A 25,301-nucleotide genomic window follows, 5' to 3' on the forward strand; every position below is an offset into this window, starting at 1 on the left:
TTCCCTCCGTCTCTTCCTTCTTTTTCAATCTTTGTGGCTATTTGATTCGTGGTTGGACTGGTTCGACCTGGTGGACTGTACTCGTCAGCCTGGGCCGATCGCGGTGGACTTGCATCGCAAAGAGCTGTACATCCTTTGATGGCCATCATCCCATTCGATTGTATGAATGGACGGCTGCCAAACATCTAAAATCGATACATCATGTGTGCAGCACGGAACGTAACATGATTTATAGTGTTTTGCTTGATAGCCGTCCATCTCTATGATCCAACAACGTGGCAGTCATCAAGAGCTGTATCCCTCTCAGCGGTGTAAAACATGCTCCGGCGTATCCAGACCGTCGGTGGCAAGGGCGGACACGGTTGAGCGTATGATATTAGATGAACCCCCAAAGTGATGCGCTTGAGTGAGCGCTCCAACCTCTCGAACACCCCTCTTCCTCTCTTTACCCTTCATAAGAAAACCCTTCCGGCCAGGATGCGACGAACCGCCGCTCGATCTCTTCTCCTTAAATCCATATCTACTTTCTCCTCCTCTCCGAAACCCTCGTCGTATTCTCTCCCGAGAATCCCTGCAGAGCCCCCAAAATCCAGTCGTTTGCCTCTCCCCACCTCGACCTCCCGCCCTCCTTGCCGCCCCTTCCTTCCCAACCCTTCCCCCATGTCAGGAACCGCGCCGGCGACCGCCGCGAATTCAGCGCCGGCGAGTCCTCCACGGACCACAGCAAGGAGGTGGACGAGATCAATCTCAAGTTTGCGGAGGCTCGGGAGGAGATCGAGGCGGCGCTCGAGTCCAAGGAGACGGTCTACTTCGACGAGGAGGCTGAGTGCGCGCGGGAGGCGGTGAAGGTAGTGCTGGACATGTTCAAAGGGCTTCTCGCAAGGCTGCCGGAAAAGGAGAGGACGGCGCTGCAGAGGTCGATGGGGCTTAAGATCGAACAGCTGAAGGCCGAGCTCAGCAGTTGGATGATTAGTTGAGGTGGGTGTTCTTCGGTTCTGTATCTTTGCTCTTGGAGTGTGGAATTATGTTTTGATCAATAAATTCTCGAACTTTCGCTCATTCATTTGAGAAATTATTGGATAATGCTGGATTTTCTTTTTAATGAAGTCTGGCAATGGACATTATATACTCAAAGTTGATTTTTTTTGTTCTGTATAATTTTTTGTTATGTTTTAGCTGCTGAGAGCAATCCAGAAAGATGGGAAGGTGGTTAATGATTATGACTGTGGGCATGGATGTGGCAAGTTTAAGGTAAGCGAGGACACAATGTGTCATGTAGACAAAGGAACTTGAAGGACTATTTTGATAAATTCCATTCTGAACACACTTGAGAAGAGTAAATTATGTCACTACTTATTTTGTGAAATTGAAAATTAAATGTCAGGCCACCTTAATCGTAGGCTGGAAGCTTAGGATGAGTAGAGATAAAAGCTTATCTTGGGAAGCAGCATGATCAAAGTTGTTCTGCTTTTATGGGAGGGAAAGGGAGTTGGACCTATAGTAGTAGTTGTTGTTGGGTTCTCTATTACGTAGGAACCTGACATTTGTCTAAATGCAAATTGTTCTCCATCACTTTCTCTATTCTTCAAAGGCTAGTTTGGGTTTTGATTACCCTCTTACAGGAGGAAGATTGCACCCCTGAACTTCTGCTCTTGATTGATTATATCCTAGTTGAAAAAGCACCTGAATTTATGCATTATGAATGAGCTCATTAAAGTGATTGTTGTGACATGATAAGGAATCTTGAGGTTAATGCGATTGTTTCAATATTGGAACTTATTCTGAAACACATAGACATTAGGAGTTCTCCGTCTGACCATCTTCACCATTGGATAAAGGACAAAGTTCAGGCTATAGTGTTGACAAAGTTCAACGGTCAGTATCAAGTGTCTGACATTAGCATGAGGAACTAACTTTTTGGATTCATATCCTTTACATGCATAACCATATCTCTTGGCCTTCATGCATCCTTAAACCATGTCACATATTATTTGTAGGCTCAAAAAATAAAACCTAGAAGCCAGTCTACACACTTGCTAGATAACCTAATGCTAGTGAGATATTTGCATGAATGAAACTATACTTTTACTAAATATAAAAAGGATTCATGTTGAAGTAGAATTCTGGAGATCATTTATCTGCTGGGGTCAAATAATTATGAAAGATTAACAAACTAGTAGATATGGCAAGTGGATGATGAAGATGTGGGCCATGTGGCTATGGTGATGGGTAGGGAGTTCTACTGTTCTAGTGATAAAATATACTGCATGAATATATGGATGGAAGGGAATGATCGAGAGGTGATATAGCTCATGTTGGGAGAATATATGGGGTGTATATTCATATGAGTTGGTTCTCGTTCAGCAGCTCTCTGGATTCAAGAGTCATGCACAACTTTTGGAGTCAAAATGAAATGCTTTTGGGATTAAAACAGCAAGGAGCCATTCTAAGTGAAGTTATTTCTTGCGCATGTTCCCAATACAGCTTGAGGACAAACCCTTTGGCATCTCATATATAACCTTCTGCTAGTTGCCAAGCAGCTAAGATCATATCAATGGTTTCAATGGGCAAAGCATTAAGAACCAGAGAAGTACCTAGGATTCATCATTAGCATGGTGAGCTTCTTTGTGGAGTGGTTGCAATGACAAGCATGTACCTTTTTATCTTCTATGATTTCTCCACAGTTTAGGTTTACGGTCTGCTGCCTTTTGAGTTTCTAGGAACTGATGATTCCAAAAAAGTCGTTGATCTCCTCTTGGCGTGGACTATTCCCCACAAGGTGGAATCTCTCTGCAAAAACATTTCTTGATTATTCTTTGAAGAATCTAAAGCAAGGCAGTTATAGAAGATTGTTAGGCTGTTTATCGCATGCTTCCTACTTGATTATGTAGGGTGTATCTTACAGATGATCAGGATGGTCCAAACTTCCACAAGGATTTAAAAGACTGATCTGCCAATGTATAGGGGCAAATCTATAGTATTCTGCTTGTGAGCTAGATTATTAGTTTTGGTGGTAATGATTTTTGCTGATTAGGGGCCACCAAAAAGAGCTTAAGGCTTGGTATGCACATTACGTGCTCTAATGTTTGAAGTTGGAGGGAAGATTATGTACCGTAGGTAGTCATGGATGGTGAATAGGAGTGATTTGCACCAGAGATAATGATGGTGAATGGGATAGAATTTGCACATCAGGCTTGCATCAAATGCTCTATTCAAACTAATTAAGATTGTGGAGGGATAACCAATATTTTGGTAAATTGCTGTTTCTAATCCATTTTTTGTTGTCTTAGATAAATAAATTATGAAAGGAAAATTGGTGGACAAAAACTCGTGCACGCACGTGCACTATTGATGAAATTTTGGTTGAGGGGAATGATGGGCTTTGAGTTCTTGGATTCTAGGTTCCGTCAGGCTTTTTGCCCGTTAAAGGAATTCGTTGTCTATTCAGTTCCAACATTTACATCCATCATTGGTTATTCTATTTCTTCACAATCAGCAGTACAATAACAGAGGAGCTAGGAAAAGGGTTTTGGTTTATTTTGATAGTGTTTGGTCCAAGAGATACGTCAGAATTGTCTTCTAATAGCCAGGATTAGGGCTGGTTCTCTTGGGACTCAGAAGCAACGTTTCAAATATTCTTTTAAAAGAGTGCCCATGGCTTACCGTAAGTTATCATGCTATCTTATGGCAATTTGTGGACTACTTTTTTTTTCCTTAATTTTCTACAGGTATCATGCAAATTTTACAACAAAATGTTATATATGAGTCTCAGAATAGAATCTTCATGAAGACCGTTGCTAACAACCTACATTCATCTATTCAAATGAGCTCTGAGAAATCTCAATTGCCATGTATGCACTAAATTGTTCTGCTGTTGCGTATATTCCACCACATGGAACTCCACGCTGAAGAAAAAAACACTTCCAGCAATCATTGAGATTTCGAGTCATCAAATTTAGATCTATCGAATGCCTGTTTAGTAGTAAATGCAGAAAATTGATGAAAATGGCTGTTGACTGCTGTAAAGGGGATGATGGATTTCTCCTTTTCTTTTTTCTTTGTTATTTGCAAAGAATCTACTAAGTCTGCAGTGCTTTGCTGTTTAACATGCAGTATTGTTGATCTCGAGCGGCCGAAAGTTCCGGCAATGCCATCTTTGTTAGATAATGTTGCAGGCTGTGGTATGTTGCTGATCTTTATTTAGCCTTTTTGACCCGATTTTTACGACAAACCCACCGACCCAACACCGCCTCATCGATAGCTGTCCTTGTGCTAGAGGCAACATGGATAGCTGTGAGCCCCTATTTTTGGATGCATGCACTCTCACCCTTTATATACTGCATTATTCTTATTTCTTTCGCTTTAGGAAGAGCGGAACTAATTAAGATATGTTTCTATTAAAAAAGAGATAGAGCAGCTCATGGATGCATGGGTAAAGACATTTCAGCACAAAAGAGGCTCAATCTAGTTACAATAGTAGAGATGCCTGATCAAATGGGTGAACTCCCTTGCGGCTCGAACGTACTCGATTTTTAAATTAGTTTGCGATTGGTTTGCAATTGAAAATGGAATAGATTGAAATAAAAATTAAATGATCGTATTTCTGATTTGTTTGATTGGGAATCAAAATTGAAATGGAACCTGAATAATAGAGAGAGGAAGGATTGGATTTTTGGGTTGAGGTATTTTTCATTCTCCTTTAGAATTAGAATAGAATGTGGCACTTTCGAATCAAATGGTTGGAAATAGAAATGTGGCACTTTAATCAAATGGTTGGAATTGGAATAGGAGTCATCGTTACCATTTCTATTCAAAAATCAGAACTTTTCCCAACCAACATGCCCTAAATGTCATCTTTAACTCGAGTATTTTTGGATGGATTTCAGTGATGCCTCTTTGAACCATTCAATGAACTGCTATTGGCTGGCTAACCTTTGGCAAAGGTTAGACAAATGTAAGAGTGATAGCTTATCATGGCCTCTGATGGCCCATTCTTGTCCAAATAAAGACAATGCATGTGAACGTGTCTATTTGAGTCATGTGTACGTATATCCAAATTGGACACCAAACTTTGGTGGTTTGTGGAAATGGAGTGTGATGGCTGCGACGTAGAGATCGTCAAGAGCATGCGATGCCTCTAGGAAAGATTTTGAAAAGTACTGATGGAACAATGAACTCTTCTAAAGCATGGGTCATCTTCTTGATATTAAAAATCTTTGTCCTCTTTCAAGTGCTACACCCATGTGGCTTGTTTCATTTGTCCTCCGGAACATGGCTTGTTCTCAATTACAAGCCATGTCTGATAGATACGCCCCCTATCAGTATTATTAGGTGTCTTGGCCGCTGGTTCGAGAAGGAGAAGAGGTGGAACGCGGATGGCTATTCCTCTTCTTGGAGTAGTTATTCTCTTCTTTTTTTTGTCTCTAAGTTCATTATTCCAGGCTGAAATCACTTCTTCAGGACTGATTGTGTTTCTGAGCAGGAACAAAAAGAAAGCTTTATTCAAGGAATAGCGCTGCGTTTTCACCTTCGCCCTGGAATAGTTCTTTTTAGGAATACAAATGTTTGACCTGAATAATCTTTCCTCCTTTTTCCTATTCTTTCAAAGCCAGTTTGTCAGAATATGGACACTCCCAAACCCCAGTCAGCCTTAGCCCCTCATGCTGGTTTAAAAAAATTTGTGGGAACTTTTATTAGACTAATTGATGCAGTATAGGCTCTGATTTACTTAATAATCTTTGTAAAGTGTTGTAAGGTAAAGAATATTGCAAGCATGAATACAATGTTGAAGTTGATGAATAACAAAATTGCAAGCTTTCATTCCACAAGTTGATGAATCCTTATCACTGTCACGTTCTATTCGAGCCACCTCCTTTAAAACAAAGTCATGGTTACTTAGAAAGAGAAAATGCTGCATGAATTCCATAAAGTAACTTCAAATAAACAGCAATTCTAAGAAACTGTACAACAATCCCATCACAAACCAAATAAACACCCAAAACCTCCTATTCCTCCCATTCCCAACCTTATAAAATCTACCACCTTCAGGGACTAAAGAAAAATCATTCAGATATGCCTCAGAAAAAGATCAACTCAGAAAGATAATTAAATAAGAAAAAAACCAATCCATCATCCATGGTTCACAGGCTTTATGAGAGGCTGTTGTGAAGTCTTTCCCCATTCTTCAGGAGGGCTCTTCACTTCCATCAATAATGCCACGACCTCCTTCATGGTGGGCCGCTCCGATGGAGTCGAGTTGACGCAGAACATGGCAATCCCCAATGTCTGGAGCATCTCCTGAACCATCTGATTAGGCATCCCCGCAGCTTTGAATCCAAGATGTTGATCGCCGGCTCAAAGCTTCCCATCTTCTTCTTCACCCATTCCACAATATGGAGGCCATCACCAACCTTTGGTTCAATGGCACTGCGCCCTGTCAAAATCTCCAGAAGGACCACACCATAGCTGTAGACATCGCTCTTCTCTGTTATATTTGTAGTGTAACCATACTCTGCCAAAATCACACATGTATTATTAGCAAGGTCAAATTTAATGATTTTTATGAACATTTAATAGTGCAAATATGTATACAATATGTAATATATTAAACAAACAAGTTTTGTATATGAATAAATGAACGTGATTTAAAGAAAGAATCACCAAAATATACATATGTTTGCCAAGAGTTTAATTGTTCTTGTTTAGCATCCGAGACAACCATGGCCTGAATTTCAGTAACAAGAAGGTAAAATGAGTTCACAGGTGCTTGTGGAATTGATCAACCATATGTTAAGCAAATTCCAATCACATGAGTACAAGCAGTCCTTTATATTTACTAATAGAAAACTATCACAAGTTCATCAAATCAATGAGCAGGAAAGCAGCGTAAGAACATAGAGCCCTTGTGCCTGAGGTAGATGCAACAATTTCCGAAAATTTTAAGATTGCTTGATTTAAATGAAAGCATTTGAAAACTAAAACAGATACTCAGATGAACTTAAAACAGATACTCAGATGAACTTAATGATAAAAGTGGAGCATGAATGGTTTGGTTTCACACATAACTGCAATAATTTATATCAAAGTAGACTAGGAAGCATTAAAAAATTATATTAGGATTATAATGAGATTTTCACTTGCCTGGTGCAATGTAGCCATAAGAACCAGCAACCCTGGACATTGCTTGATGGAAATTGGGGGAGTTCATCAGCTTTGCCAACCCAAAGTCAGCCAAATAAGCTTCATATTTTGAATCCAATAGTATGTTGTTGCACTTGACATCCCTGTGAAGAATTGCTGGAACACAGTCATGGTGGAGATAGGCCAAACCTTGTGCTGACCCAACTGCGATTTTGTACCTTGTCTCCCAATCCAAGTTCCTGTTCTCTTGCAAAAGCTGTTGCAAATTGCCATTGGAGATGTAGTTATAGAGAAGGAGCTTGACACACTTATTTGAACAGTAGCCAAGCAGCTTCACAATGTTTCTGTGCCTTATATGCCCAAGAATCTGAATCTCTGCAGCAAATGCATCGACCGTCTCCTCTTCCTTCTTCGATTTCCAGAGCTTCTTCACCGCAATGAGCTCCCCATTTGGCATCTCAGCTTTGTATACGACTCCAGAGCATCCTTTTCCAATGATATTCTCATCCTTTATACACTCCAAAATGTTGTCGATGTTGAAGTTTAGCCTCTGAAACGGGATGAAGGACCATGGATATGAGAAATCATCAGCTCCACAGGATGTTGAGATCAATGCTTTCTCCGCTACAAGCTTTCTATTCCTGTTAACCAGAATCCATGTCGCAACCAACAGCATCGTGACAGAGCCCAAAATAGCACAAACAAGAGCTGCCGTTCTTATGGATTTTATAGCAGTTCTACGTACGAGGTCTGAAGAACAGATGTATCCATCAAGAGACTGGCAGAGATTTGGGTTCTCAAGGTAGGAATTTGCTGATAGAGTTCGAAAGAATGGAGTCACTGGAATCGGACCGGAGAAGTTATTATATGAGATGTTGAGTGAAGTGAGGCTTGTCAGCATCCCCAAGACTTCAATGCTTCCAAAGAGCATATTGCTCGAAAGATCCAATGACTGTAACTGAGTCAAACTGGACATCTCATGTGGGATTTCCCCAGCAAAATGGTTAGATCTCAAGGCCAGATTAATCGTCAAGCTTGTCAAGGAGCCGATCTCAGGAGGAATCGGACCCGAAAAGTTATTAGCACTTAAATCAAGCAAAGTCAGCTTGTGCAAGTTCCCTAAAGATTTTGGCAATGACCCACCGAGCATATTGTTGTTCAGGATAAGCTTGTTCAAGTAACTGAAATTACCAAAACTCGAAGGAATTTCCCCGGAGAAGCTGTTGTGACTGAGATCGAGCTGCTCCAAGTTCATCAGCTCTCCCAACTGCGATGGAATTTCTCCTGTGATATGATTGTTGTGGACATCCAGTAGCTCCAAAACCGTAATATCAGCAAGCTCGGCAGGCAGCTTCCCAGAGAATTGGTTGGTGTAGAGATCCAAAAAGACGAGATTTTGAAGCTTGCCAATGTCTTTTGGGATCTCGCCGGATAGCTGGTTCTCTCCAAGCCTTAGCCTCACCAGGGACTGGCAATTGGCGACACTCTTGGGCAGCCTTCCGGTCAGGGAGTTGCCCAAAAGAAGCAACTTGCTTAGCTTCTGGAGGCCAAAAATCTCATCGGGGATCGTCCCGGTAAGGCTATTCTCGGAGAGGTCGAGGGCGTAGAGGTCGGTGCAGTTGCCGAGCGATGGAGGAATGGTTCCGGATATGGAATTGCCCCACAAGAAGAGACTCTGCAACAAGTTCAAGCTCCCAATCTCCCAAGGAAGGGGCCCGGAGAATGCATTCTTGTCAAGCTGGAGAGCAGTCAAGCTGCTGCAGTTGCTCAGCTCCTTGGGGATGGGACCCGTGAGCATGTTGTCGGAGAGGTGGAGCTGCTCCAAGAGACCCAGCCTCCCGAGCTCCCCCGGGATTTCCCCCGAGAGCTTATTGGCGGCGAGGTCGAGGACCACCAGAGCGGAGCAGTTGGAAAGCTCGGCGGGGATGGACCCCGCTATCGCATTCCCCCAGAGAAGCAGACTGGTGAGGTTCTGCAGCTTGCCCAGTTCTGGCGGGATGGAGCCGGTGATCTTGTTCATGTGCAAGTAAAGGTTGGTGAGCTCGGAGCACGAGCCCAGCTCGGGCGGAATCGAGCCGGAGACGTAGGTGTCGTAGAGCGCCAAGGTCTGGAGGCTGACCAGGTTGCCGAACTCCGCGGGAATGGGACCGGAGAGGGCGGTGGCGGCGGCGCCGAAGGTGGTGAGGTTGGCGAGGAGGCCGAGCTGGGGAGGGATTCGGCCGGCGAGGTAGGGGTTGCCGCCGATGCGGAACTGCTGGAGGGAGAGGAGAGCGCCGAGTTGGGAGGGGATGGAGCCGTTGAGGAGGTTGTCCTGGAGGCAGAGGACCTGGAGGGAGGAAAGGTTGGCGAGGGTGGGGGGGATGGACCCGGAGAGGTGGTTGGAGTTGAGGAGGAGGAACTGGAGGGAGGAGAGGGAACCCAACTGGGAGGGGATGGGCCCGGAGAGGGAGTTGGAGGAGAGGTCGAGGAGGCGAAGGGAGGAGAGGGCACCGAGGGAGGGGGGAATGGGCCCGGAGATGTTGGCGGAGGAGAGATTGAGGAGTTGGAGGGAGGTGAGGGAGGAGAGCTCCGGAGGGATGTGGGAGAGGTTGAGGAAGGTGTCGGGAAGGGAGAGGGAGATGACTCTGCCTTCAGGGGAGCAGGTGACCCCCTCCCAGGAGCAGGGGTTGGGGTGGGATGGGTTCCACGAAGGGAGGAGCACGGAGGACGACGAGGTGGCGGCGGCTAAGAGGGAGAGCAGGGCCCTGCCATCAGGGGAGAGGGAGGTGGTGGTCTTCAAGAACGAGACCGTGGCCATGAAGAGGAATGGGACAAGGACCGACGTGCTGGGAATGGTTCTGGATTTCTTCATTTGCGTTTTCTTCTTTGGTGCTGTGCTGGTTGGGTTGCTACCTCTATAGCTTTACGGTGAGTGCAGTATGGAGGGAATGGGAACGATGCATGTCAGGAGGGAAGGAGGAGGTTTCAAACACCGGCCACCATTAAGGGTTAGGGATTGTTGGACATGGAAGGGGAGGGTTTCTCGGACAGGTTATGGCAGGCACGAGAACTGAAGGAAAAACAAAATGGTGAGAATGGAAAAATGGCCTTGCTAGTTGAGATGGCAAGGGTTTTGAGGGTGCGGGTGCATGGAATCCAAGCAAGGACTTGACTCAAATCTTTTGAGTAAGAGGTGGCGGTCTAGGTGGTGAAATGAGTTCAGTGCTTTGGTATGAAAGCTAATAGTCAAAAGTACGAAGGAGTCCTGCTTGCGAATGACCAAAGAAGGAGCGAGGGTTTCGGAAGATCACTCACCTACTGAGGAAGTATGGGCACAGAGAGGCAGAGCCGACCATGTGAAGGAAGCGTATATAGAAAGGAGAAGAAGATTGCTTAAGCCTCACCCAAGCGTCATATGGAGGCCGGAAGCGGAGGCGAAGGTGTCTGCTGCTCCTAGCTAGTGTCCTCACCCAAAGCTCCCTTCTTAAGGTGGGAGGCTCCAACCCGTCATTCATATTTATACTCCATTAAGCTTTCTCATTGCAGAAAAATATATTTTTTTCAAGGGATGAGAGCGTGAGCTTGGAATTTGGATAGGGATGATCAGTAAATTAATGAGCAAAATCTTCTGATTTTGTCTCAGAAAATCTGAATCCCACCACGTATGGCTGTTCTCCTCACCACGTGATCGTAGGCCGCTTCCTTTGTCCCTTTCTCCGTGATGGGCTCCACCTCGAGGATGAAGGCCAATGGATGCCCTCATTTCTCACAAGCCAATAATAATTCATAAATGGTACCGTGGATAGGTTTTTAGGCAGCTCGCCTTTAGATTCTACTACTGCTAACAAGATTTGATGGTAGCCTTCCACGTTGGAAGGGTCGCTGGTCTTGAGCTAGTCAACATGCTCGCTCCCCTTGGCCTTATCAGCCGTCCGATTGCTGGCTTTTTTGTCCAAAACAAACAATATCCTATGCTACAAATAATAGAGCTGGGTTTTATGTTGTGTGCCGTATTAACTTCTGATTTGAAAAGAATAACAGAATAAAAAACTATGATGTCGGAGGTAAAACAAAGATGAATATAGCTATGCATAAGTCAAAATCAGATAAAAGTGAGAAAAATATAATTAATAGCTTAAGCACCTACAAGCAAGGAAGGAAGTAAATAAAGGATAAAATATTAAAGAGATAAACTAATAAAATTTAGTAACATGGATATGAAAATACTTTTTATCTTTAAAAAGAAATTTCATAACTACGAACACTTTTGTTTCAAGAGCAGGCTTTTCCTCAATCATCCTCTCATAGCGGGGTGGGGGGGGGGGGGGGGGGAAGAATTCTTCGCAAATGGAATTTATGATGTAGTCAAGCTCTGGGCTGGACTGGGCCGCCATGGGTAATTCACTCCTTGGGCCTGGCAAGAGCAAGCCCACTGACAGATCTATTGGGATTGGCATACCCAACCACGTTTAACCAATGAGCCCTCTTATCCAAAGCCCTAATCCCCAACCCCAATCCCTAATCCCCAGACCTGATAACGCAAGTGACAAAACTGCCCCTAAGTCCTTCCAAATGACGAAGCAAAATTTCCCCCACTACCCCAACCTAACCAAAGGGTATATCCGTCATTATACTCGGCTCTCGTGTGGGATCCGGCCAAAATGGGCAAGATTCCGGCGAGCCCTGTTGCCAGGCTCAGCCCTCGCCCTTCTCCTTGCCTCGGGAAGGGGAGATTTGATGATAATGGGAGCGAGGCAAAGCTTGGGGGAGTGTGTTAAAGTAAAAGGACTCACCTCCCCCCACCACCTCTGGCGTGGAGTGGAACAACCCCCTCCTCAAGGCTTCGGGATGCTGAGATGGCCCTAATTTTTTTACCCACCTCCGCCCACGTTCTTAAGTTAAAGCAGGACAAGGCGTGGAGGCAGAGAGGATATTTGAGGCCCGGTAACAGGGGTCAAAAGTGGTAAAAAAAAGGGTAGAATAATGTGGGAGAGGCCGTGGAGGTGGTTTAAGATATTCGGAGGGGATTGGGATACCGAGGCGTCAATAGTGGGGGCGTTTTGGGAATCGGACGAAAGAAAATTAGTTTAAAGCGAAAACCGGACCAGGTCGCCGAGTTATATAATATTAGGAGTCCGGCCGGGTACCGGGTTTTGAATCGGAGGGAGGGTTTTGGCTCTGTCTATTTATGACCGTACCCACATGCGACAGCGCCTCGGGAATGCGGCCATCCGGCTGGTATTCGGCGAGATCGGACTGGACCGGCCCGGCGACATCGCGGACCGGGCTTGGGATATGTGAGGGAAGTAGTAGGACACCGTGATGTAAAGTTTGGGGGAAGCCTTTGATCCGAAAGAACGCGGTTGGTTCCTCCGATCAGATGGATGACATGGCGCGTTACATGTGATAACTGGGTACCAGTTTTCTTGGTGATAAGGTACCTTGTGGGCTACATTGCAGTTACATTCCTATATAATGGGCGTTCTATCTTGATGGTGACAACGAAATATGATAATTTTGTCGTATAATTTCATGATGTCTGGCACGGTCAAATGCATGGATTAGTTATTATCAGCTGACAATTTAATAATATAGGAGTTTGTTCCACAAGTTTTCATTAATTTTGCTGTCTGTTTTTTTTTTTTTGTAAATTGCTAGAAATTATTTATTTTGACAATTATTCATTAATTAGATTATTGTATGAATTTCTGTCATTGTGCTGTTTGTTTCAATGACTAAATTTGTAACACATATTTAATATTATTTTTAAAAATGCTTTTGTATGAGTTCTATAATTTTCTGGATAATATTTCATAAATATATTTTATAATTTTATATCATTAAATTTGTCTTTAGATATAGTCTGTTTGTTACATGAATCAATCTCAATGAAAAGTCAGAAAAAAAAATGAGATTGACAAACTAAAACTGCTCCCAGACCTCCTAAAAATCGATCCAAAAAAATACTACAAAAATATCAAGTGTTTGTGCAGATAAATTTATTAGTAAAATGATAAATTAATAAATAAATTAAAATATTTTATGATCTTTCTGAATGGTGCAGGAAAGGAAAAAAAAGGAGTTGCCTCATTTTTTTTTTTCTCGTGTAACTTTGTTCGCCTGGGAGCAGCTACAACTAGTAAATGCTGAGGACGGGTAGCATTTTTTTTTTTTTGGTAGGAAAAGGACGGCCCAAAGGAGGATAATAACCATCCATTCCCATGCATCCATGCCTAATAATTTTACTAAGGAAGACGTTCAAAAACACGCTAAAAAATGACGAGCGGTCCGCACTCTTTTCTTTTGAAAACAAAAGGTTATATCGGATCTCACATGGCGATGGGACGATGGAATCGTTTTTCTTCCCTCCCTCGACTGGGAACTAAATAATCAAACAGGCAGACCCTTGCATTTGATTGGATTTGCACCATTGTGTTTGTTAGGCACCGACATCGAATGCTCATCAACGGTGAGGTATTATTTTTTTGATATTTATCAAAATTATAGATCAAGATTTATCGTCTTGATATCGAATTCTGTATCGATACCATCCTATTAAATACCATATATCCAGTATCAAAAACTGAATCGATGTATCAAATGAGAGTTCGTGTTCTATCTCATATCAATTCGATTTGTATATCATACGGTATTGATCAGGCTAGCAGATTTTGCCATCGAGAGGGGGTATTGTATTTTTAAGATATATACACTGCCTTTGGGCTTGTGGAGGCTATTGAGATGGCTAAGCATGAGGACAATCTGCATGCTAAAAAGCTATGAGAAGCGGACAACACACGATGAACGCACCTCAGCTGATCTGGCGACGCTGTACATGAACGACACTTACCTTTATTATTTCAGGAAGGGATGCCACAACCACGGGTATGGCATGTTTATACAGTACGTTTATACCTTTCGTTTTAGCTTATATATGCTTTTGTTCTTCGAGGTAAGGGACATGGAGAGGTGTGCTTACAAAAGGAAAGGAAATGAGATATGCCAAGCTGAGGTTCTTGTCTAATTGATGCTAGAACCACAAGAATTTCTTCGAGAGCGAATCACCATGGCATCAGAAATTTGATGCTGAATGCGACTGATTTTTTTTCTTTTCTTCTTTGGAAGAGATTCAGGTCGCTAATTCTTTTTTTATTTCCCCCTTGTAGGAAGCCTAATGAGCTAGGAATTATGGATCACATTCATATCATAGTCACCCTCCATGAATTACTAGGCTGAGACATTCAGTACTGAAATAGTAGCTATAACTTGGATGACTCCTTGTAGAAATTTTAATGATCATAATGCAGACTAATTATGTCATGGTATTTTGAAAGAGAACGGATCCTCTGCTGTACTTCAAAAATATCGTAGGATACTGTACATACTTCAAAAACATCTATCAAAAGATAAGTGGTCGCGCGTAAGCACGCGTTAAAATACTAAGAAAAGAGAAATGGATAAATTTCAAGAATATTTGAATAGTTTAAATAAATATCACATAATTATTTTTTTTATGAGCATCTCAATATATGCACAGCACCATTCGATACTTTCTAAGTACCGCAGAGGATTCCGTTTCATTTTGAAAATTCTATCTGAGATGCACCCAACGTGACCTCATTCATTTCCTTCAATGGCTACTTAATTAAGCGGCTTCAATTTAGAAAAGATTTCAGTTAGATCTCGTGCAAGCGAACCAGTAATACCTGCTCTTCCCACTAATCCCTACTTTCTACATTTCTGCTTGCACAAAATGTTTCCAGTACAAGTAGGGTAATCTGGCAATAATGCAAAGGCCTTGAGTTGATTCGGCATCAGATCCTGGCATTGTGGTCGTTTGAGCCTCTACTTTGGGTTTCGTTTCACGTTGGATGGGTTGAGACAATTTGTGGACGTAGTTTCTGAGGAAAAGGTCGTGACATGGTTGCATATCCTAAATATCCATGACGTGCCTCAACTTGTTGTGAGATTGTGGGGAACTACTCCAGAACGAGTGGAATTGGTTAGGGTCGAGGCCGTACTCTCACAGGCTTGGCGTGGACCAGGGATACCCAAATTAGCCAACCTGATGGCCTGGCCCAACTAATGTCAAATTACCCTGGTGGGTTGGCCCGTTTAAATAGCGCGGGAGCAAAGGGATTTGTGGCTCCGAGATGGGTCAAGTTTTTCTTTTGCTGGACTCATATGACGCAAATATTGGATATCGTGTGTTAACTTTCTTTCTTTCTTTCTTTCTTTTTTTTTGGTTTTTATCCAAAATAGATATAATGTTTTGCTTGATACTTTGATCCACTGTCTCAGTGGAGCATGTGATTTAGGGGCTAATCAACAGAAGGAAGCATTACTATATACAAATTTCACATAATGTTATTGGTTATCAGAGGTGCAGCTGCTAAACTCTGAAGTCGGGCTGAGGTTGGTGAGGCCAAGGTATTTAGATCAGTCTTTTATTGGTGAGCAATGTAGATTTAGGTTATGGCTATTACGGCTCCTCAGTTGGCATAAAGAATTGAAAGAAAGTTCTTTAATTTAAGTTTTTCAGTGGAAAAACCTACGATACTTAAGTCAGTCGGAATTCAGAGAATATTGAAGCGGGAAAGCCAGTGAATGTGAGGCTGTCAAATGACTTATCTAAAGATCCCATTTTTATTCTTATTTATATAGAGAGTTAGGTAGCCATTATCAAGATGAATGGAACATACGTTAACACAGTACGATAATGACTATAATAATATTTAACTATATAGTAACTGGCTTCTTATGTAATTTTATAGTTATAGACATCTTAAATATGAGATTGTGATTGAGTGGATATAACCATCGTCATGAATCTTGAGTCAATGTGATTGTCCTTTGAGTTCGTCCATATCCAAAAGGAATAAGGCCGGACATTATCTAGATGATCCAATTTTAATTGTTACTGAGGTTAGACAAAATATCGACCACATCAATAAGCTATGAAATGTGAAGCATGGCCCCAACTGTCCCTCTCCGTAAGGTAGAATATCAACCTCAAATGAGAAACCCTATTAGGTTGGCCAAACGTAGCTTGGTTCCATCAGAGATTCTTAGATCATATAATCGTAAGTCGCAAGAAGCTTCAATCTTTTTCATTCATGTTGCCAAATCCAATAAGTCTGATATTCTAGGTGTCTCTTGGTCTAATAGGATGTGATCATCTCAACAAAAGAGGTGGATAAGGTTTAAACAGAAACAATATGAAAAAGGAATCAGAAATAGAATGCATTTATCATCTACGAACACATTCTGTTGAAATTAAGAGTTAACCTTCTACTTCCTTGGCCAAATTTTCCACTTAAAAGCATATGCATGTATGTAGACATTAAGAAGGGGGATATCAGTCTGTAAAATTTTCAGTGCAACAATCTTGGATATGTTTTAATTGGTTAGAGAGAATTTTGGTGAAAATATTTCTTCATACGAAATCGGCTGCTTCTGCTAAAATGGATGAGTTTTCATAAACACGAAACCAATAATTGCCACATAGCTTGGTTTTAGATGAGGTTTTTCAGTAGTGCCCATGTTACCAAATTAAGAACCGTTTGCAAAACCCCTCTCTGTATCATATTAGAAAAGCCACTAGTTTATAGTTAGGTAACTAGGAATCTATTTTGTGATGAATTATTACAGTGATTTTATTTTTGGCAGATGGTAATGGTTTTTGTTTGCTATCCTAGTAGAACACAACAGAGAATGAGAGGAAAATCGATGCATTATTTGCTCAAGTATTTTTCACTGAATAGGAAAAAAAATATTTAGCAGGTATAGATAAATAAATGAAAAATATTAATTAATTTCTTTAAATGAAAAGTAAAAGTTGAGGAAAACACCAATCAAATAAGCTGTTACCTGTCAGAACGTGACAGGATGGAGGACCTCCAGAGCCGTCACTACCAGCCGCTATATTCTACCTCGGTCTTGTCTATTTCCTGCGTCTCTAATTCTGGAGGATTCTAGTATGGTTGTAATGACCTATCAAGGGGCGTATTCTGGTCTTCTCCCGTGGGGTCCAGGGTCTCTCTCATCCTGGAAGGCCAATAAGTCTATCAATAATTCTACCTGATCATTCTTAGGCTTCTGGAACCAATAATCCCAAGACTACTGCAGCTCCAAGAGATTCTCACAGGGCAAATAGTCACCAACAATTCTTAGGAAAAGATACAGGGACATCCCTCTAGGAATGCTTTTAAAAATAGTTTCTTCATTATATAAAATTTATATAAGTAGCAATGTCAAAGAGTATATGTGAACAAGGAATCAGGATAGGTGCCATATGTTTCTTATGCGCTGATAGCGACCATGATGTGGAGTACTTGCAGCTGGCAAGCTACCTGGTTTGATGACCTATGAAATGCCAATAGCTTGCCGGTTGGCATCCAATAATGATCTTCAACACTTTAATCTGAAGAAAGCGATTACGTTGGCATCAAGAATCAAATCATCGTCATGAATGCATAATCTTCTTTTTTTTTTTTTTTTTTATTCCATTAATCTCTCTTGTGATCAAATCAATGGTAGCTATTGTTTTCTTTAGAATCTCATTGGTAGGCTCTAAGATAAGATTAACTTTAGCTCATCTTCAAATATAAATGGCTAACTTGAGCTTGGTTTGAGCTTGTTTGGAGTTGCTTAGTTCTACCTCAAAATTTTCTCATTTATTGCAATGCCAGCTCAAGCTCACTTAGGAGTCACTTGGTGAGCTAAGAGTTTGTAATCATCTTGAGGAGAATATAGTCAAGAACAGAAGATAAAAATGGGAAAATGAAGGTACATGAGAAAAAGGATCTTAAGAGAGAGAGTTAATAAAGAGGAGACTGGAAGAGAAATGCTTGCTTGGTTTGGATGTACCTATCTTGCGTTTGGTTTATTTATTTTCTGAGTGCAACATTGTAGAGCTCATGTGTAACTCATTTAACTAATGGAACAATTAAGTTCATTTTGCGCCGAACTTTGACAGACCGGCCTGCCGACAACAATCTTATTAATACTTCACAAGTTAGGGTTTGTAATATTTTTGCTAATGCCATCGTAGTTGCACCTAATCTCGTTCGTGAACACAAAAAAAAAAAAAAAAAAAATCCAACCTCCCATGTGAAGACTAACCAACTTCTCATGCTCATTATTTTCACTAATTGAAATATTAAAATCCATTGCATGCTTCCACCTGGTAACCAACAAAGCACAACCATACATATTCTAGATCTAATCACTAGCCTACCTTAATCAGAGCATTAAAAAACAATTGTATAAAAGCAATTTTTTGTCCTGCGTCAACCTTCACATTAGTCTTACAACAACTTCATGAACAGCTGTATCGGGAGACGTAACATAGTTTTGGATCCACTGCCAAGTGTGCGAAAAATGATTGCGAATATTAACACTTTTCTTTAAAATATCTATCTCAGAATAAAGATATATTGGTAGCAGATATCTCACAATTATGTGACCCATAAGCTTGTTTTGAGCCCTCTGCAAGCTCACCATGTAGAAGGTTGATCTAAGATCCTTTGCGGTGCATGATTCACACTATAGAGCGCTATATAGCGATGTGTCGTGTATGTCACATGAGGCTTTCTTGTTTCATAGTCATCCATTTTTTTGATGAAGGATACCGAGTTCTGCACAATCCTCTGAGGCGCAGATCATGTACCACAAATTAAGGATCTCGGTGGGATCCACATGAAATTTGTAGCTTTGCAAGACAAGGATGATGCTGCATGAAACTTAATATGAGAAGTTGAGCATGGTAGCTGTTATCATGGTAGCTGCCACACATAATTATCTACCCTGCTTTAATCTTGATTAAACTAATTCAATGATGGGTGGCGTCCGTAAATTACGACTCCATCTACATGATTGCCTAAGGACCCATACAACCAATGCTGGGGGGGATCACTGGAGAGAACTCTTTGTCCGGGACACGTGTCGCTAAGCGAGTTGAGGGATGGATATAAAGGTTGGCTGTAGGGAACGATTCTTTGAGTTAGGAGCAGAGTTTGCAGAGAAGGGAGAGAAAAGAAGGCTGGCTCCAAAGAGAGAGAGAGAGAAGGTACGTTCTTGTTTGTGGACCCTTTTCACTTTGTTGGTTAATTTGTAATTTTGTTGATTTTAGTATCACCAATGGAAAACGTCTAGATCTTACTCTAGAAAAAAGATAATCTCCATATCTTCTGCAACTAGATGGGGAGATGTTTCATTGAAAAATATTGATTATTGCATCCCAATTCCGGTTTAAATGGTTTCTATCAGAGTGATAAATACTTATTGCTGGATCGTCTACTTTTTTCTCAATTTGCTCCCATAAAATCTCATCTGTTTTAGTCTCATCTCGTAGCAAATATTTGGACATCAAACTAATATAAACATCAATGCATCGTATAAGGAAAAAGAAGTGCCCCGGATGCATCTTTGAGCAAGATCATTCAGTATCTACTCTTTTTTAGAACCTAGATGCACTTTGTAGCTGGACACTTTGTTACTTTGAGAAACAAGCAAAGATATGAACAAGGAAAAGCAAGAAGAGTTTTGTGTGAATGCTTTATTCCACATCAATCTCCAAATGGGATTTTACTAATTTGTAGAGAGAAAAATATAAAAACAGCAATGGTATAGGGCTCTAAGCATTCAAAAGCGGAGAGGGAGGCCTCCAAATTTATTATAATAGCACTATTTATAACTTTGGTTGCATTTGGTGCGTCGTCAGGTAATTTTAAAAAATCATCTGGATTATCTGCAGATAGATTATCACTATTAAATTATCAGTAATATTGATTATTGTATTTGTATATGCAGATAATGTTGCAGTAAAATTACTGAAATCTTGATTGACATGTTTGATATGACAATCAGATTACTGGTAATATAATATTAAATTTTTAAAATATCTTTAAATCAAATTTATTAAAAATCACACTTCATGCACAAAATTTTTAATTTTTCAACATAAAAAAATAAAAATATATTATATATTATAATATTTTCATCATCATCTCTCCCTATTGTTTCCCTTTCCAACCCCTCGCAAGTTTTTTTTTTTTCTTTTTCAATTTAAAATAATTGCCTGAGCTCCTCCTTCCAGCCCCTCCCACGATCCCACCCTTTTACCCAAAAAAAAAAATTCCTCCTCCTGCATCCAAAAAATCCAAACAACAAAATCTCCTTCCGACTTCTCCTTCCCTTCTCCCACCTTCGCCGTGTGCGCAAGCCCCCTCCCCCTCCTCGACGTCGGTTGCGTCTCTCTCAACCTCCCCCTCCTCCCACCCTCATCGACCTCCCCTGACGTCCCCCTTCTCCCGCCCGCATCCGCCCCTCCTCGACGCTGAAGGACGGTGTCTCTCCCGACCTCCCCCTCCTCACGACACTCATCAACCTCACTCGCAGGCTCTACAACCATCCTTGCCCTCTTCTTCTGCCTCTGTCGTGCCCGCATCCCCCCGAATCTGGTCATCTTCAACTCCATCCTCGTCGGAATCTCATCCACCACCCATGAGTGCAGGGTACCCTCGGGTTCGCACCCTACCGCCGCCTCATCCAGCTCCGCCACCCATTGGTATGAGCACCTCCGACTCAAGGTGGTTCATCGAGATGAGCACCACCGATCGGTGCTTACAGAGACAATCCATCCCTCACGGGAAGAAAAAGGTGAAAAGGATGATTTACACAATAATTTTTTGAGGATACTTTTGTCCCAAAAAATATTATAATATTATCAAATATATGATAATCTGGATGGTTACTTCTCTTTAAGGCCATTTAGATTACCTCTTGAGAGGCAATCTAGATTGCTACTCAAAAAATATACCAAATACAGTAATATAGTAGATCCATGTTAAATTGCTGACAATCAGAATAGATTGCCAGCTACCAAACATGACCTCTGTTAATATGCAGTAATATAGTTTACGTGAGCAGATGTTTGATCTCACCTACTTTAAATATGATCCTGTGTGCCCTAAATGAAGTTTGACAAGTTACACCATTCCTTCTGTGCTTCATGGCAGGAGGATCATTACATGTCAAACAAGCAAGCACCACCTAGCATCAATTGTTTTTTCTTTTTCTTTTTTTTCTTAATATCCAGTTTGTCACAGTCAATATAAAGAATTCAGATTCATTTATATATCTCACCGCTCAAAAAGAGTTTGTGTATCTAGCTTTGACAACTGGATCTTAAGGCTGCTCACCGTGGTTGTTATGTTTAAGATCATAAAAGCAACAATCCATTTGAAGGCACCGGTACATGGTTATAGAAACACTTGCATTTAGATTTGCCCAGAGTAACGACTAACTGATTGGAAGTACTGGTAGACGAGTGGTCATTGATTAGATCAAATCCATGTTGAACTGATGGATTAGTCCAACCATATTGAAGCAACACGCATAAAGCGAGAGAGAAAAAACATGCAACATCTGCATGTTTATGCATGTTGCTTTATAGTTGGATTGGTCCATGATCAATGATAAATCTAATCTAACTAAAAATTATACCTAGTGGATGCTCTAGGTATATATGATCTATTGAATAACAATACTATATTATGGTCTAGAAAAGATTAGAACTTGTTCCCAACCCACAATACCTTCTTTTTGATTTAAAACATCATCTATGTTGGTAGGTATGTCAAGGCACCATACTAGGATGTGCATGGGTTGGTTCGGATTGGTTTGATATAAATTTTTAAATTGAATTGCTTGAATTATTTTTTAAAATTGAAATTAAAACCAAATTGACAATATGGAAAAATTGGTTCAAACTAACCAAAAAAAAGATCGATTCAATCCGGTTCAATTTATCAGGTTTTATGGCACATTAGGCTTTTATTATTAGGGCAAATTATGGGATGGGCTAAATAAGTTGCTATCTATGTTAAGTCTTAGCCATGCTACATGAATGGTGATATTGTGTGGTGGATAGGTAGAGTCAGAACAAATAAAGCTAGAGTGGGAGGAGAGGGAATTAAGGGGAGGCACAGAGTAGAGCCGAAATGGGAGGAGAGGATAGCCATGAGATGGAGTGGGAGGAGAGGGAGGCACGAGCTGAAATTGGGGTAGGAGGAGAGTGGACGTACGAGCACATCCCTATACTCTACCGATTAGTGAACCAATTAATGACACACACACACACATCTACATACACAAGTTGGGTTGGTTTAAATCGGTTGTTTTAAAAAAATTGTATTGAAATTGAAACGATTTATTCAGTTTTTAAAATTTTTAAATTGAACTAAATCAAAAATAAAAAAATTTGATCTAAACTGAATCGAAATTAATGGTTCAAATTAGTTTTATGATTTGATTGGTTTGATTGCACATCTCTATACTCTATATTATTTTTTATTTATGAAATGATGCAGTATGCAACCATAAGCATCGACCTTTTGAAATCTAAACAATTCTATGTAGGCACTCATGTATGTGTTTAGTTGATGTACATAAAATTTAGAGAGTTTGTTCGTAAAGAAGCTATTCCTTTCTTTAAAAAAAATTCAATTCATCTGCCAATTGGGTGGGCAGTGATCTAGCAAATAATCGAATGGCGCATGGCATAAAATTTAGATGGATTCTCACCACATGCATCCCATTCAGTCATCGATTGTTGATCAATTAATGGAAAATATTCATTGCTGAAGTTCTAATAAGGGTTTTTCAATTCTTTTCTTTTCAATACATGATTTTTCCAATTCATTTAGCATACACTACCATAAAAAAGAGCTATGATATCACTTATACATCAGCAGTTTTTAAAATTATTGTCATAAAATCTACGGTAGTGGTTATTCGTAATTGCTGTCATAGATCTAACATACAGCAATGATTATTTATAGCCGCCGCTGCGGTAGACATAATATATAGCAGCTGTTACGGATAACCACTGCCGTAGTTTTTATCTATCGTAACGATTACAAATAACTACTACCGTAGATCGGACCTACAGCAGCGGTTATGGATAACTGCTGTCGTAGGTCTGATCTACGGCAGTGGTTACTGTAACCACTGCCGTAGATAAAAATTTTATCATTCCATAATTTTTGATCTAAAGGTCGGGTTTCAACGATCTTTTTTTTAATTTCATATAATCTTTCAAGATCTACATGGCTGTGATAATGATTTTATGAAAAAGTATCATTTTACCCTCCAAATTGAAGTTTTGAAAAAAATTAATTGATACTTACAAATAATTTTAGATGATTACGTGAACCTGTAATAGTGAAATTGAATTTTAAGCACATCTTCACCGTTCATTATCTACATAATTATCGTTAGAGTATCTTTACAAAAAATTACCTCGATCCGATAGTCTTAGCTTTGTTGATCATTAAGATTTGATTTCGATGGCTATGAACGGCCGCGTGATGATCTGATAGATAAAGACTATCGATAGGTCCAAAAATTTACGAGGATGATCTTGATGATATTTATAGCAAACTATCAAAATTTTACTTTAATCGGATATTATTAACATGATCAATTTAGCATGGAATGATTTTGATCATTAAATAAAAAATGAATGATCACAAGGTCAATCGACGTCCGATTGAGATAATTTTTTTGGATAAATGATCTTTGTTAGTATTTTAATTATTTATATGATGATGATTATAAAATTCAAACCGTGCATATATGTTGGAATTCACTTGAGCACATCTTACAAAAGCACAAGTACAATTACTTAAGAAATTTAAGAATGAGTGGCAAACGACATATAATTTGTTCATATACATACGGTTTGATTTTACGATCATCACCGTACAAATGATCAAAGTAATAGTAAAGATCATTATTTAAAAAATCACCTAATAATCGGACATCGTTTGGCCTTTTCATCACTCATTTTTTATTTAACGATCCAAATCATCTCATACTAAATTGACTATGATCATGATGTCCAATTAAAGTAAAATTTTGATAGTATAATACAAATATCACTGAGATCATCGTTGTAAATTTTCAGATCCATCGGTGATCTCTATCTATCATATCATCATGCGGTCATTCGTGACCGTCAAAATCAAATTTTAATGATCGATATATCTAGGGTTGCCAAATCGAGATGATTTTTTGTAACGATACTCTAACGATAATTATTTAGATAATGAACGATGAAGATGGACTTTAAATTCTAAAATTATACTATATTTAAAAAAAAATAGAAAAAAAAATTATATTCTATCTTTGTAGCAGTGGTTGCTAATAACCGCTGCTATAGGTCTATGACAGTGGTTTACTAATCGCTGACAGTGGTTAGATATAACCGCTACTATATCTCTGCCTATGACAGCGATTATCACCAACCGTTGTCATAGACTGGATCTACGACAGTGATTATCGATAACCGCTATCATATGTCAGCTTATGGCAGAGGTTATTGGTAATCACTGCTGTAGGTTCAACCTATGGTTGATGGTGATAGTCCCACATCGATTGTGGAAAAAGTAAATAATTTATATATAATGACTTAAGTAGTTAAGCGTCCGCCACCTCCAACTGCCGCCGCCTTCGATGGGCCCATTCGCCACCATTGCCATCGCCGCTCCAGTGGGTCCGACCATTGTCGACCCCCTCCTCCCCCCGACCGGCCACTGTTCGTTACCTCTTAGCTTTTTTGATCGGTGAAAGGCCACGGCAATGGTTACAAAACTGCTGTCGTAGTCTCTATGGCAGCTGTTAATATAACAGTGGTTGCAAAACCACTGTTGTACCTTTTTATGGCAGTAGTTGACACAATCATCATCGTATCTAAAAAATTACTGTTATAGATCTACAACGATGGCTACCGTAGTAGTGGTTGTCTAACTACTATCGTAGATTATGATAGTAATTTTTTGAACTAATCTTATTTTATAGCAGTGATTGGATCTTTTCTGGAAACTAGAAAGTTGGATGCATCATGTCATACCACTTTTTAATTTTTCCTTTGGAAGCCACTCATTGAATTTTCGAACCTCGGATAAAACATGGGTTTTGACCCAACACCTCTATCATTACAATCATTTTTATATTTATAGCATGTGAAACTCTGCTTTATCCCATTCCCTCCCCCTTATTTTCCAGGCATCTGTGATTGCTACTTTAGACGTTTAGGCACGTTTTTGCATCAGATTAACCACAAAACGAGTTAAAGTCAAATCAAGGATAAATTCTCATATATTAAAGTATTAAAC

At 40.4% G+C, this 25,301-nt stretch overlaps 3 protein-coding genes across 3 annotated transcripts in view; 2 read left to right on the forward strand and 1 right to left on the reverse strand.

The window, feature by feature from the left end:
* Positions 1-35: 35 nt before the first annotated feature.
* On the forward strand, positions 36-1,581 carry LOC105040305 (uncharacterized). Its single transcript, XM_010916776.4, is given in 3 exon segments — positions 36-652; positions 655-978; positions 1,177-1,581. Coding segments are annotated over 2 exon segments (579 nt in total). The 5' UTR covers positions 36-396; the 3' UTR covers position 978; positions 1,177-1,581.
* A 4,189-nt stretch (positions 1,582-5,770) lies between these two features.
* Positions 5,771-11,386, reverse strand: LOC105040304 (uncharacterized). The gene is given in 3 exon segments (XM_010916775.4): positions 5,771-6,323; positions 6,326-6,511; positions 7,141-11,386. Coding segments are annotated over 3 exon segments (3,231 nt in total). The 5' UTR covers positions 9,992-11,386; the 3' UTR covers positions 5,771-6,129.
* Positions 11,387-19,103: 7,717 nt separating this feature from the next.
* The window catches only part of LOC105040349 (type I inositol polyphosphate 5-phosphatase 1), a 37,333-nt gene continuing 31,135 nt past the window's right edge, over positions 19,104-25,301 (forward strand). Inside the window, 1 exon segment of the mRNA XM_073254866.1 lies at positions 19,104-19,189. The gene's annotated coding sequence lies outside the window, so the exon portion shown is untranslated.

This window comes from Elaeis guineensis, chromosome 3 (assembly GCF_000442705.2).
Source record: "Elaeis guineensis isolate ETL-2024a chromosome 3, EG11, whole genome shotgun sequence".
NCBI lineage: Eukaryota > Viridiplantae > Streptophyta > Magnoliopsida > Arecales > Arecaceae > Elaeis > Elaeis guineensis.